This window comes from Anolis sagrei, chromosome X (assembly GCF_037176765.1).
Source record: "Anolis sagrei isolate rAnoSag1 chromosome X, rAnoSag1.mat, whole genome shotgun sequence".
Taxonomy (NCBI): domain Eukaryota; kingdom Metazoa; phylum Chordata; class Lepidosauria; order Squamata; family Dactyloidae; genus Anolis; species Anolis sagrei.
In genome coordinates this window covers 94701309-94714566 of record NC_090034.1, presented here as the reverse complement: position 1 = coordinate 94714566, position 13258 = coordinate 94701309, and the positions used below count along the sequence as shown (strand labels likewise).

At 42.1% G+C, this 13258-nt stretch overlaps 1 protein-coding gene across 1 annotated transcript; it reads left to right on the top strand.

Annotated features, from left to right (window-relative positions):
- Positions 1-701: 701 nt before the first annotated feature.
- LOC137097948 (phospholipase A2 inhibitor gamma subunit B-like) lies at positions 702-11569 on the top strand. The gene is made up of 5 exons (XM_067473419.1): positions 702-756; positions 3497-3601; positions 6778-6930; positions 9875-10018; positions 11361-11569. The coding sequence occupies exons 1-5, from the start codon at positions 702-704 to the stop codon at positions 11567-11569; spliced, it is 666 nt and encodes a 221-aa protein (XP_067329520.1).
- The last annotated feature ends 1689 nt before the right edge of the window (positions 11570-13258 follow it).

Sequence of the window (13258 nt, the reverse complement as noted above, 5' to 3'; positions counted from 1 at the left end):
ATTCAAAATAATTACATGACTTTTCCACAGGCAAAGAAATCAGTTTTAAATATAAAATATTTTGATGATGCAGGAAGGAGGATTTTTCAGTTCTTCTGTTGAGTTCAGAAAAGATTCTTTGGAAATAGAAATCTCAGAATTTCCCCAATGATGGAACAGATTGTCACCCTCTAAAAGCAGTGTTTCACATGAGTTCTCCCCCCCTGCCTCCCCCCCCCCCCCCCCCACTTAAATATATCACTGGATTCAAATTATTTTCCAACAGGTCAATTGTATTAATTAATAGATGTGCAAATTGTATTGTATTGTATTGTCAAATATAAGCCTATATCATGCTATTAGTATCTACTCTAATTGAAGCAAAGTAGCACATTTTTAGCCATAGTGATAAAAGGGTATATCCTTGGTCAGCTAAAGGTTTTTCAGAGAGCCAGTTTGATGAAGGGCTATGGGCTGGGCATATTGGCTAATTTGCTAACTGGAAATCTCATATGCCAGCTGGACTTCTGCCTACTCCCAGTGTTGGTCTATTCATATTTAGTTTATCTTAACAAGCTGGGAGTTTATGGGAGTTGTAAGATAAGAATGTAAGCTTATCTTTGCAAGCTAGATGGATCTGATTAGCTGAAATATCCCTTCACAGCACAAGAGGCACCAACGTTTCCTGTATCTAGTCCTGATCAGTCATTATCTAAGGCACCATGAAGGCAATCCTGATCTTCTCCCTCATTTGTGTTTGCATCTCCATCATTTATGGTGAGTGCTGTTCAGTCTTATTTAAAGGACAAGGTTTGTTGTTGTCTTTTTTGTTTGTTTGTTTTGGAAGGGCAGAAGGCAACAGAGGATGAGTTGATAGCTTTCATGGTCAAAAGGCAATTAAATGACACCTCTTGGCGTGATGCCTTCCTCCTCTTGCTCACCAGGGCCGAATGGAGGTGGCGGAACATTGGAACAAACTGGGGAAGTTCTTTCAGCTCCAGAAGTGGTTGGAGCTAAAGAAAAAATATGAAGGACCAAAAATCCCAGGCTATTTTTGTTCTTTTACACCCTCCCAGTTGGTCATTAAATCTTTGGAAAGTAATTTTTAATATTTTGGAATGGGATTGGGGGTGGGGAGAGGGAGGGAGGGAAAAGAGAACACAAAATGATAGCATAGCTCAACAAAACATGTTTTCTTGGTGTTTGATTTTTAGGCCCATTCCTGGAGTTATCTTGGGTGCTGATTAGGCTTGGGCAATCCATGGTTCTAAATGGTTCTAAAGTACTTACAAAACTAAAGTTCTGGTGGTGAAAATTTCAGAACTCTAACAAAACTCTCAAAATTTCATAATAAATGGCAGTTCCTAATTGGTTCTGTCATTAAAATCACCAATAATGAAATAATAATTAAATTTTGAAAGTTTTGTTAGAGTTCTGAAATTTTCACCACCAGAACTTTAGTTTTGTAAATACTTTAGAACCATTTAGAACCATGGATTGCCCAAGCCTAGTGCTGATTCATAAAATTGCATTGCATACACCACACCAGTTCTTATTTCTCAGAGTTATCGTGGCTTTTAGTGGGATATGTTCTGTATCTCAAAAACTAGAGGCAATAGGGGAAAACCGGTGCCATTTTTGGAATCAGCAGGTCAAATATGCCCTGAAACAGGGCTAATATTTAAGGCATTTAAGACAGTGTAGTATTATGAGGAGTAGTATGTGGCTTTATGGGGGAAAAGACATCAGCATGTCATTAAAAAAATCCACATCAAAGGCTATAGACAGAATGAACACAAAGGATGCTCACCAATGCATCCTCTTCATCCTGAAAAGAAGTGACAAGTAGAGTGCCACAGGTTTCTACCCTGGGCCTGATTCTGTTCAACATCTTCATTGATAAGATGACTGATTAATGACATTAATGACTTGGATGAAGGGTTAGAAGACATGATCATCAAATTTGCAGATGACACCAAATTGGGAGGGAGAGCCAATACTCTAGGAGACAGGAGCAGAATTCAAAATGATCTGAACAGATTAGAGAGATGGGCCAAAACTAACAAAATAAAGTTCAACAGTGACAAATGCAAGATACTCCATTTTGGCAGGAAAAACGAAATGCAAAGATACAGAATGGGGGATGCCTGGCTCGATAGCAATATGTGTGAAAAAAATCTTGGAGCCCTTGTGGACAACAAGCTAAACATGAGCCAACAATGTAATGCGACGGCTAAAACAGCCAATGGGATTTTGGCCTGCATCAATAGGAGTCTAGTGTACAGATCTAGGGAAGTACTGCTACCCCTCTATTCCGCAGGGATGGGCAAACTTTTTTGCCTTGGGGCCATATTGTGGGCCTGGATGGGTGGGTTGGGCTGGGAGGGAGGGGGACCATTCCCATGCTGGGCAGGCCCATGAGAGGTAGGGTCTAGGAAAGGTGGGGCCAGAAGGGGGCAGGGCAGGGCCTGGGTCATCCTCAGGTTGTCTCATCCTTATGCTGGGAGGAAGGCAGGACACAGGTCACTGCCCTGATCCACCCCGATCCTTGGGCATTATGCCAGAAGGAGGGTGAAACAGGCAGTAGCTGAGAGTGCTGTGGAGGGCTGTCAGCTACCATGTGTTTCTCTTGACCTGCCCTCCTGGTATAAGGATGTGACCACTCACACCATCCTTATGCCAGGAGGAGGGTGAGTTACGCATTGACTGAGAGGACTCCAGAGGGCTCTCAGCTACTGTGTGACTTCCTCGCCCATCTTTTTGGCATTAGGATGTGGCAGGCCACCATGTCCTTATGCCAAGAAAACAGGGAAAATGAGGAGGGCCTGAGGTAATGGCCCAGAGGGCCGCATCTGGACCCTGGGCTTTAGTTTGCCCATGCCTGGTCTAGATCCAGGGATGTCATGCTACCTCACTATTCTACCTTGGTCAGACCACACCTGGAATACTGTGTCCAGTTCTGGGCATCACAATTGAAGGGAGATGTTGACAAGCTGGAATGTGTCCAGAGGAGGGTGACTAAAAGGATCAAGGGTCTGAAGAACAAGCCCTATGAGGAGCGGCTTAAAGAGCTGGGCATGTTTAGCATTCAGAAGAGAAAGCTGAGAGGAGACATGATGAGGGCCATGTATAAATATGTGAGAGGAAGGCATAAGGAGCTTGTTTTCTGCTGCACTGGCCAATAGTACACAGAACAATGACTGCAAACTACAGGAAAAGAGATTCCACCTGAACATGAGGAAAAACTTCCTAACTGTGAGAGCTGTTCAGCAGTGGAGCTCTCTCTCTGCTCCGGAGTGTGGTGGAGGCTCCTTCTTTGGAGGCTGGGTGGCCATCTGTCTGGGGGTGGTTTGAATGCGATTTTCTTGGCAGTGGGTTGGACTGGATGGCCCAAGAGGTCTCTTCCAATTCTATGATTCTATGATCTCTCCAAAACTTTAGAGCGGCGTCTCACCAGTTTCTTGGAACTTCAAAAGTTAAGATTTCCTCCACTTCCTCCCATTTTTTCTGTCTCCAGGAGAAAATAATTATATAACATGTGCTTCATGTGATCTGGGAGACACCAAATGCGAAAATTGTACAGGAGCGGCCTGCGTCACTATCCATCAGTTAAGTGAGTATGGTGAGGACCCATAGATAGACATGCCAGGTCTGAGATTCTACATCAAATGAGGACAATGTAATGCTTAGTTCTTGCACAGTTCTATGTCTTTCCCTGCTCACTGTTAGATCTCCACCTTCAGGGCAAATGCTGTGGCTGCTTTGTATTGAAGGAAAAGAAGGAAGTGACAATTCAGAGGGGGAAAATCCAACTAGTCTGAGCTCATAAGGGAAAGATATAACTGTGTTTTGGCAGCTGTGGAAGACAGGAACCTCCAGTGCTCAATCTAAAGGAGACATGCACATCTGTTAACCAGATTTATTCCATGAATCCAAAGTCACTTAAATGAGGCTCACTTTGGCAGCTCAATGTGGTCATGGCTATGGGCTTGTCTAAAATTTCTAACAAAACTCAATACAATCTGCAGGTTTATATATAAAAGGATTAAATCAACATAAAAGGAAACAGAGGCCCTTTCTACACAGCTGAATAAAATCCCACATTTTCTGCTTTGAACTGGAATATATGGCAGTGTGGACTCAGATAACCCAGTTTTTATTTATTTCGTATCAAAAGCATTGCATAAATTAGTATAAAACCGATAAAAATAGAAGGAGTGCAGGTGCTTAATATCTTTTGACCAAAAACGTGCAACAGCAACGGCATTGTCTGTAGCCTCTAACAATTCCTCCTCTGTACATGAGGCAGGGCACAGAGGACAAGCATACAGATGCGGAGTTGTCTGTTCTGCTCCACAGTTACATAAGGTGTGGGATTCTTTTAGGTAGTGCCATTTTGCCAGGTTGTCTTTTGATCTGCCCACTAGGCCTGGGTAACAACGCAAAAATTTGTTTCTAAAATCGATTCATTTTTGGGGGGGTTTTGCGTTTCGTTATTTAAAAGAATTACAACATTTTCCTTTAAAAAAGTTCGGTATTTACGAAATTTTGTTATTATTAACGAATGGATTCGTTAAGATGGCGGACCCCCCGCGCATGCGCAAATCGCTTTTTCCCCCTTTTTTAGAATATTTTTGAATTTTTTTAAGAATAAAAGAAATATATTTTTCAGAAATATTTAAAAATGGAAAATTAACAAAAGGCTTGCCCTGTTGTGGAGCGAACACAGCCACAGGATAGGGACAAACGCACACACAGGCACACAAGTTTCTTTTCTTTTTTTAGAATATTTTTTGAATTTTTTGAAGAATAAAAGAAATATATTTTTCAGAAATATTTAAAAATGGAAAATTAACAAAAGGCTTGCCCTGTTGTGGAGCGAACACAGCCACAGGATAGGGACAAACGCACACACAGGCACACAAGTTTCTTTTCTTTTTTTAGAATATTTTTTGAATTTTTTGAAGAATAAAAGAAATATATTTTTCAGAAATATTTAAAAATGGAAAATTAACAAAAAAATTGAATTTTTTGAAGAATAAAAGAAATATTTTTCAGAAATATTTAAAAATGTAGGGCGAAAACAGGGCAAAGCATCCCCGCTGCTCCCAGCCCAGGGAATGAATGCAAGCAATGAATGAATGCAAGCAAGCCAAGCCTCCCTCCTGAACCTCCCGTCTCCTCACCTTCCCCAGCAATGAGCAATGCGGCCACGCGGAGCCGCTTTTAAAGGGCAGCCCGCCCAATCACAATGAGCCACGGTGCTTGGGAGCGCCGGATTGGCTCCCGTCGCACCCAGCATCCTCCATCCCTAAAACGTCATTTCCGAAACGAGTGGAAGCTCGTAAAAAAGATGGAGGATGCCGTTTCGATATTTAAAAACACTTCCGGGTTTGAAAATAAGTTTTGTAATCATTTTGTAATTGTTAAAAATAACGAATATTTAACAAATTACAAAATTAACGAACGAAACTGCCCAGGCCTACTGCCCACCCCACTTCTGAGTCTGTTCAGGGACTTCCAAGTTGCCCATTCTTGGTTTGCCCCTGGAAGAAGACCCTCGTAGGGGGGCATCCAGTTGGGGTTTCCTGGTTTGGCTGACCAGAGGGATACTTTTGCTGTTGCTGGGGGGATGCTAAGAGGAGTGGTAGTTCTCATAAAGTTTTTCCTTCATGAGGAAAAAAAAGCAGATATTGTGGGGTTTTCTGGCTTGATATTCTGGGTTATATGGCTGTGTGGAAGGGCACCGAGTTGAGGGGAAAAGGGAGGGGGGGATAGATAGTGATTTTGAAAAGTTTCAATGATCTCATGTCCTGATTGAAGCAATTAAGACCCCTTCCAAACAGCTGCATAAAATTCACATTGAATGGGACTATATGGCAATGTGGACTCAGATAATCCAGTTCAAAGCAGATACAGTGTTCCCTCACTTATTGCAGGTGTTACATTCCAGGACCACCCACAATAAGTGAAAATCCGTGAAGTTGGGATGCTATATATATACTTCATGAGGTGTAGGACCGCCCCCTCCTAGGAGTGGCTCTGCCCACTCATCTCTCCCTCTCCTCTCTCTCTCCCTCCCCCCCCTCTCTCTTTCTCAATCCCTTTGCCTTCTTTTTCCTTTCCTCTTTCCACCTCCCTCATTCCCTCCTCCCCTTGCACACCACACTTCCTTCTGGCTCCTCCTCATGCGCCAGGCTCCCCATCCCCTCCTCCTTCCCCCCTTCTTTTTCGCTTTCCAGTGACTGCACTGGGAAACATGGCATTGGAGGGGATGATTTTAACCATGTGTGGGGGTCCTCACAGGTAATGGGTATACAGTATTCCCTCACTACTTGCATATTTTTAATTCATTTTTTTTTTAAAAAAACCCACAAAACAGCGAGTCTGTGAAAAGCAAACCATGAAGTAGCGAGGGAACACTGTATTGTGGATTATCTACCTTGATATTTTGGGTTATATGTTTGTGTAGAAGGACCCCTAGAGCAGGCATGGGCAAAGTTCGGTCCTCCAGGTGTTTTGGACTTCAACTCCCACAATTCCTAACAGCTGGTAGGCTGTTAGGAATTGTGGGAGTTGAAGTCCAAAACACCTGGAGGACCGAACTTTGTCCATGCCTGCCCTAGAGAGAGACCAGACATGTTGGTCTCTCAGCATAATCATCAAAACCTTGCTTGCCATTGTCTTTCTGCTGGAATCAAGTGGAACAACTGCTGACAGATAACAGTTAAGCATCTCCTCTCCCTTTGTCTGACTCCAATGTGTTCTGATGAGATATTCATGTTCTTTTTTCTCCAGGTGGAAGCAGCAATGGACACTATAGAGGGTGCAGTAATCAAACTCTGTGTGAAGAAGTTGCCTTCACTTTGACTCCTGCTGATAAAAAGCAAATCCAGAGCAGCTCAGCCTGTTGTGCAACTGACTTGTGCAATCAAAACCTGACACTCAGTTGTGAGTATAGGAAAGGATTTCAAGAAATCGACTTCCTTCCTGAGAACAATGGAAGAAGGGAGCAGTATTGTCGAAATGTTGGCTGGGATTCAAAACCACCTGCTTAGTTAGGTGCACTAGGCAATCAAGTACAGGCAGCCCCCAAGTTATGAACAAGATAGGTTCTGCAGGCTTGTTCTTAAGCTGAATTTGTATGTAAGTTGGAATAAGAACACTTTGGAATATACATTTGCTTTGGATAACACAGAGAAACACCCCTGAGGTGTTTGTTTTGGTGTCTGCACCCATCTTCAGAAGATTTCATCTCACTTTCTGTCCCTGTGATAATTAGATTTTGAAAAAGTTGGCTTGTTGTGGAATCAAGAACTGGTGATAAACCTTTTCCCCATGACAACTCTTCCAAGAGTGAATTTCCCTCCCAAGAGCTAGATTTCTTGCACTTCTTGTTGCCTCACCCCAATATGAGTCATATGTAAGTTAGGTGTTTGGAACTCAGGGACTGCCTGTAGTTAAGTATACTTACTAAGTAGCTTCTCTTGCCCCCACGTCCCCAATCCTGCTTTACCAGGGATCACCCTGTTGATTGGAGCACGTCATGCTGATCATTGGTTGCAGCACATCATTGCTTCTAACCAGTGATCTCTTGTGTGACAATCAGAAGCAGGATCTTCTCGGCACCAGAGATCACTGGTGGGAGGGATGGTGATATCAAGTAAATTAGTGGTTTTCAACCTTTGTAATGCCACGACCCCTTAATACAGTTCCTCATGTTGTGGTGACCTCCAACCATAACATTATTATCGTTTCTACTTTGTAACTGTAATTTTGCTACTGTTATGAATTGTAATGTAAATATCCAATATGCAGGATGTATTTTCATTCATTGGACCAAATTTGGCATAAATACTCAATACACCCAAATCTGAATACTGCTGGGGTTGGGGGAGGGGATTGATTTTGTCATTTGGAAGCTGTAGTTGCTGGGATTTATAGTTCATCTACAATCAAAGAGCATTCTGAAATCCAGCAACAATTCAATTGAACCAAACATGGTACACAGAACTCCAATGACCAGCAAAAAATACTGGAAGGGTTTGGTAGGCATTGACCTTGAGTTTTGGTGATGCAGTTCACCTGCCGCTGGAGAGCACTGCGGACTCAAACAATGATGGATCTGGAGCAAACATGGCATGAATACCCAATGTGCCCAAATGTGAACACTGGTGGAGTTTGGGGAAAATAGACCTTGACATTTGGAAGTTGTAGGCCGGGGGCTGAATCTGGCCCACCATGTCATTTCATGTGGCCCTCCAGATGCTGGACCACAGCTCCTGAATTATCATTAGACATCATGACAATAGTTGGTAGTGAGAGGGATGTGATTTTAAATTAGATTTTCTAATGACTGTAAGTCCCAGATGTCTTGATTTGCAAAAATGTCTTGCTTGCCAGAAACTGCTGATGCTTAGAGAAAAGCTGCCACAGGAAGGTGATTGCTCTCTGTGTGCTGCTCAAGGATACAAGCTGTAAGTTAGTAATGTACTCCCTCACTCCCTAATTTCTCACAGGCATGTAAGAGCAACATGCAACTAGATAAGCCGATGTGCAGCTTCAAGCTCAGGGTCAGAAAGACATGAACGATACCATTGTTATACACTTCTGCTGTTAGAAAGATAGAAGAGCCAATGAAAATTCATTTTAGCCGATGAAACTGTGCCTTTAACTTTCTTGAAAGTGATAAAATGAATGCAGCCTAACTCTAGGCACAGCGAAACCTTTTTGATTGCATTATATATGCATTTTACTGTCATATTTATTTATTGTATCAGGAGCATCCAAACAGATGTATAAAAAAAACCCACGAAGTTTGCAAATTTGGCATTCTATTAAATGTCCTTTAATACATTAAATATCCATTTAATACATCTGCCAACCTTAAGAAATGAGGCTACCAAGTGGAGTCTACGGCATGCGAGTGTGGAGAAGAGCAAACCACAGACCACCTATTACAATGCAACTTGAGTCCTGCCAGATGCAGAATGGAGGACCTTCTGATAGCAACACCAGAGGCACTCCAAGTGGCCAGCTATTGGTCAAAGGACATTTATTGTCTTGATCTGGCCACACAATAAACAGCTTTTTACAGTTTGTAGATTCAACTTTTTGTTGGTGTCCTTCATCCTCCCCTCTTAGTGGGAAGGGGACTCCTGCTTTTGGATTTGGATTTTAGGAGTAATTTTGCATCTTTGCCTGTTTTGGATTTGGATTTTAGGAGTAATTTTGCATCTTTGCCTTCCAGATGTGATACAGTCACATCTGGAAGGCTGCCATTTAAGTGCTCAGTCAGGATAGTGGAATTTGTGAATATGTGAATAATATGTCTGACTTAAAAATGCCCTTTAACCTTTTCCCAACCTCAGAGCCACAAGTGCTGTTGGGTTGCAATTCCTATTATCCCCAATCTGCATGACGGATAATAAAATGTTAGTTGTTCAATAAGATCTGGGGACTCAAACAGGGTAAAAATCTAAAAAGTGTTAATCACTTTGTAAAAATGATAGTTGACCCTCTGTATCCATGGATTCTCTATCCATGGATTCAATGACCCTTTGAAAGTAACCATAAGGCTGATGTGACCCTCAGTGAAAATGAGCTTGACACCCTTGAGGTAGAGGATGAATGTTTGTTGACAGTACCTGGCCCTATTCTGGTACCCACTCACTTTGAGTCCATTTCAACTGCCATGGGATCCTGGAGTTTGTCGTTTGGTGTGGCACAAGAGCACTTTTTATATAAGAGTTGTAAAAATGCTTTTAAACTTCAGATTCCAGAATTGTGTCGTGTGTATCACGGCAGCTAAAGTACAATCATAGTGCTGTAACTGTATCGTGTGAATAGTACTCTGCTGTTCTTCACTCATCACTTCTATTGGTTTTTTTTACAGCACCTCCTGTTGGTACTGTTGAAAATGGAGTGAATTGCCCAGTGTGTGAGAATTACAATAGCCTCCAGGTGTGCCAAGCCAATACACACCTTGCCTGCCGAGGAGCCGAACAGAAGTGCATTACTCTTGAAGGGAAAACAAAAGGTATTAAGGCATATTATTTTGGCAACAAATGGAGGAAAGACAATTGGACTTTCTTGTGTCAAATGCAGGAGTATTATTTCCTGGGATAACAGGATCATTGAATCTGAGATATGAAAGCAATCACAAGGGCCACCTAGTTCACCCTCTACCATGTAGGCATGTACAACTACACCCATGAAAGGTGCTCATCGAATCTGTGAATCACAATCCTTTGAGGCAACCCATTGCATGGTCAAAATAGCATTTACAATTGAGATGATGATGATGATAGTAATAATAATTTAATTCTTACTCACCGCTTCTCATGGCTCGAGGTGAGTTACAACATTGCTAAATCACATAATCATTTAAAAATACTCAGTAATATACACATATCAAAACATATTTCCATAAAATACTTATTTTGTTGTTGTTTAGCCATTCGGTCACTTCTGACTCTTTGTGACCTCATGGACCAGCCCACGCCAGAGCTCCCTGTCAGCCGTGGCCACCCCCAGTTCCTTCAAGGTCAAGTCAGTCATTTCAAGGATATCATCAATCCATCTTCTTATCTTCTCTAAGCTTTCCTGTCTTCTCATGATGTGACCAAAGCACTTCATCTTTGCCTCTCATATCCTTCCCTCCAGTGAGCAGTCAGGCTTTATTTCCTACAGTATGGACTGGTTCGATCTTCTTGTGGTCCAAGGCACTCTCAGAATTTTCCCCAACACCACAGTTCAAAAGTGTCTATCTTCCTTTGCTCAGCCTTCCTTATGGTCCAGTTCTCACTTCCATAGGTTACTACGGGGCATACCATTGCTTTAATTATGTGGATCTTCATTGCCAGTGTGATGTTTCTACTCTTCACTATTTTATTGAGATTGGTCATTGTTCTCCTCCCAAGAAGGAAACGTCTTCTGATTTCCTGGCTATAATCTGCGTCTGACATAACCTTTGTGCCTAAAACACATATGAAAATGCACAAAACAAAAATTAGACATAGAATGGAAGTTTAAAGTTTGTCATTAAAACTGTCTGAGATGGAATATCTTTCTTGTAATTTGCATCTAGTGGTCCATTTTCTATCATTTGCAGGAGCAGAAAACAAGCTTGTTCTATCTCCTACAGACATCCCTGCAAATATTAAAGAAATAGCTATCATCTCACTTTTCCCCTCTTGATCCAGAATTTCAGCATCTATTTTTCATTTCAGACCTTTGCAGGCTCAGTTGGACATAAAAGCCATCATGCAAGCAATAAACACACATGCATGAACCGACCCAAAACAGAACGTGGTGGGATGTAGTCTTGAAACAGTTTTTTTATTTTTCCATTTTTTAATCTGGTTCTTTTCTTTTCACAGATGGAAAGGGCAACTTCACCTTCCAAGGCTGTGCAACGGAAAATGCCTGCAAACTGATGGTAGATGACCTTGTGCCCTTCAAAGACAAGATCTATACGTTGTCCAAGAATGCAACGTGCACCGACAGAGGAACCCTGGCAGCAATCTCTTCTCCAATGGTCCTATTTCCTGTGGTTGTTGGATTCCTCTTAGCAAATGTCCGTTCTTAACATAGGCAAATACCAGCTTGCTCCTGAGTGCTGGGTAAAAAAAGCTCCACCTTTCTTTTTTATTATGAGAATTGCAGACAACATATTTGTCATGAGGACTGAGTGATATATACACACACACACATTTTAAAAGGAGATAACTCCTTTCTCGAGTTTCTCAAACTGTAGGACTCTTTCTCATTGAGAACAAATCTATCAAAAATAGGGTGTCGCTTCAATCAATTTAATCTCAAAGGCTCAGTGTAGCACTTTTCTGTAACAGGGTAATTGGACTGAGAGATACTACTCAAATAAAATATATTCTAAATAACACACGTGAATGTGAATTTTTCAAGGGCACAACTCTGAGGATCTGGGAATTCTATATACAATAGAGTCTCACTTATCCAACATAAACGGGCAGGCAGAACATTGGATAAACGAAAATGTTGGATAAAACGGAGTCTCCTACTGTTACCTGTCTGACGTGACACTAGACACCTAGAATACTAACAACAAGGACTCAAACAGTTAAAGCAATGCCTTGGTGCTAGTGAAGTCCAGCAGGAAATGCCCGGGTGTGGAGAGGAGTGTGGAAATCACAGAGGGAAGGAGGGAGGATGCTTCTGCTTCCAGTCCTGCCTCTTTTCCCCTTTCCTCCCTCCACTTCCTTCTTGTCTTGCCTTTTTCACTTACTGGAAATGGAGAGAGAGTTGAATAGCACTCCTTTAATTGAAGGGAAAATGCTGGAGAAAAAGGGGAGTGTTGGATAAGAGCGTCAGATAAGACGGAATGTCGGATAAGCGAGACTACTTTCTTATGTTGGGCAGATGTTGACATGCAGTTGACAGTGAAAACACATTCCACTGTTTTGACAACAGGGGCTGGCAGGAGAGTTTCACAATTCACACAACTTCTTTCCTCCTTTCCAATAAGTGGGCCATTCTTCATTTGAAATGATGTATTACAATTAAACTGGATCTCTGTGGATTTGGTCTGTCAAAATGTGATGCCTTAAGAAGCAGAAAAAGTGAGGAGGTAAGCAGAGAGAGCATTTTCTTGCTGTTGTATGACTCCAGTTTTCTTCTGATGTATGGCAAGCCTTAGGTGAGCCTGTCACAAGGCTATTAAGGAGCTGAGAGTGAGACTTGCCCAGGGTCACCCATTGACTTATCTTGTCTGAGCATGGATTCAAGTCCTGATCTCCAAAGTCATAGTCTAACATTCAAACCATGATGCCATCCTTCAAACAAGGGTGGGTACCTATGTGGTTTGTAGGACCCAATTCCTACAAATTCCCTTATGCGCTTTCATTTTGTTGTTGTTTATTCATTCAGTCTCTTCCAAATCTTTGTCACCTCATGGACCAGCCCACACCACAGCTCCCTATTGGCCGCGGCCACCCCCAGCTCCTTCAAAGTCAATCCAGTCACCCCAAGGATACAATTCAACCATCTTGCCCTTGGTCAGCCCCTCTTCCTTTTTCCTTCAATTTCCCCCAGCATCATTATCTTCTCCAAGCTTTTCTTTCTTCTCATTATGTGGTCAAAGTACTTCATTTTTGCCTCTAATATCCTTCCCTCCAATGAGCAGGCTTGGTCACTGGAGGGAAGGCTTTATTTCCTGGAGTATGGACTGGTTTGATCTTCTTGAAGTCAAGGCACACTCAGAATTTTCCTCCAACACCACAGTTCAAAAGCATCTATCTTC

What these genes read in the sequence shown, in the direction of transcription:
- LOC137097948 (XM_067473419.1), top strand. Translation starts at nt 702, where the DNA reads ATGAAGGCAATCCTGATCTTCTCCCTCATTTGTGTTTGCATCTCCATC. An exon ending in CCATCAGTTAAGTGAGTATG is followed by an intron (nt 3,602 to 6,777) that starts GTGAGGACCCAT and finishes TTTTTTCTCCAG; the next exon opens with GTGGAAGCAGCAATGGACAC. An exon ending in TCTTGAAGGGAAAACAAAAG is followed by an intron (nt 10,019 to 11,360) that starts GTATTAAGGCAT and finishes TTCTTTTCACAG; the next exon opens with ATGGAAAGGGCAACTTCACC.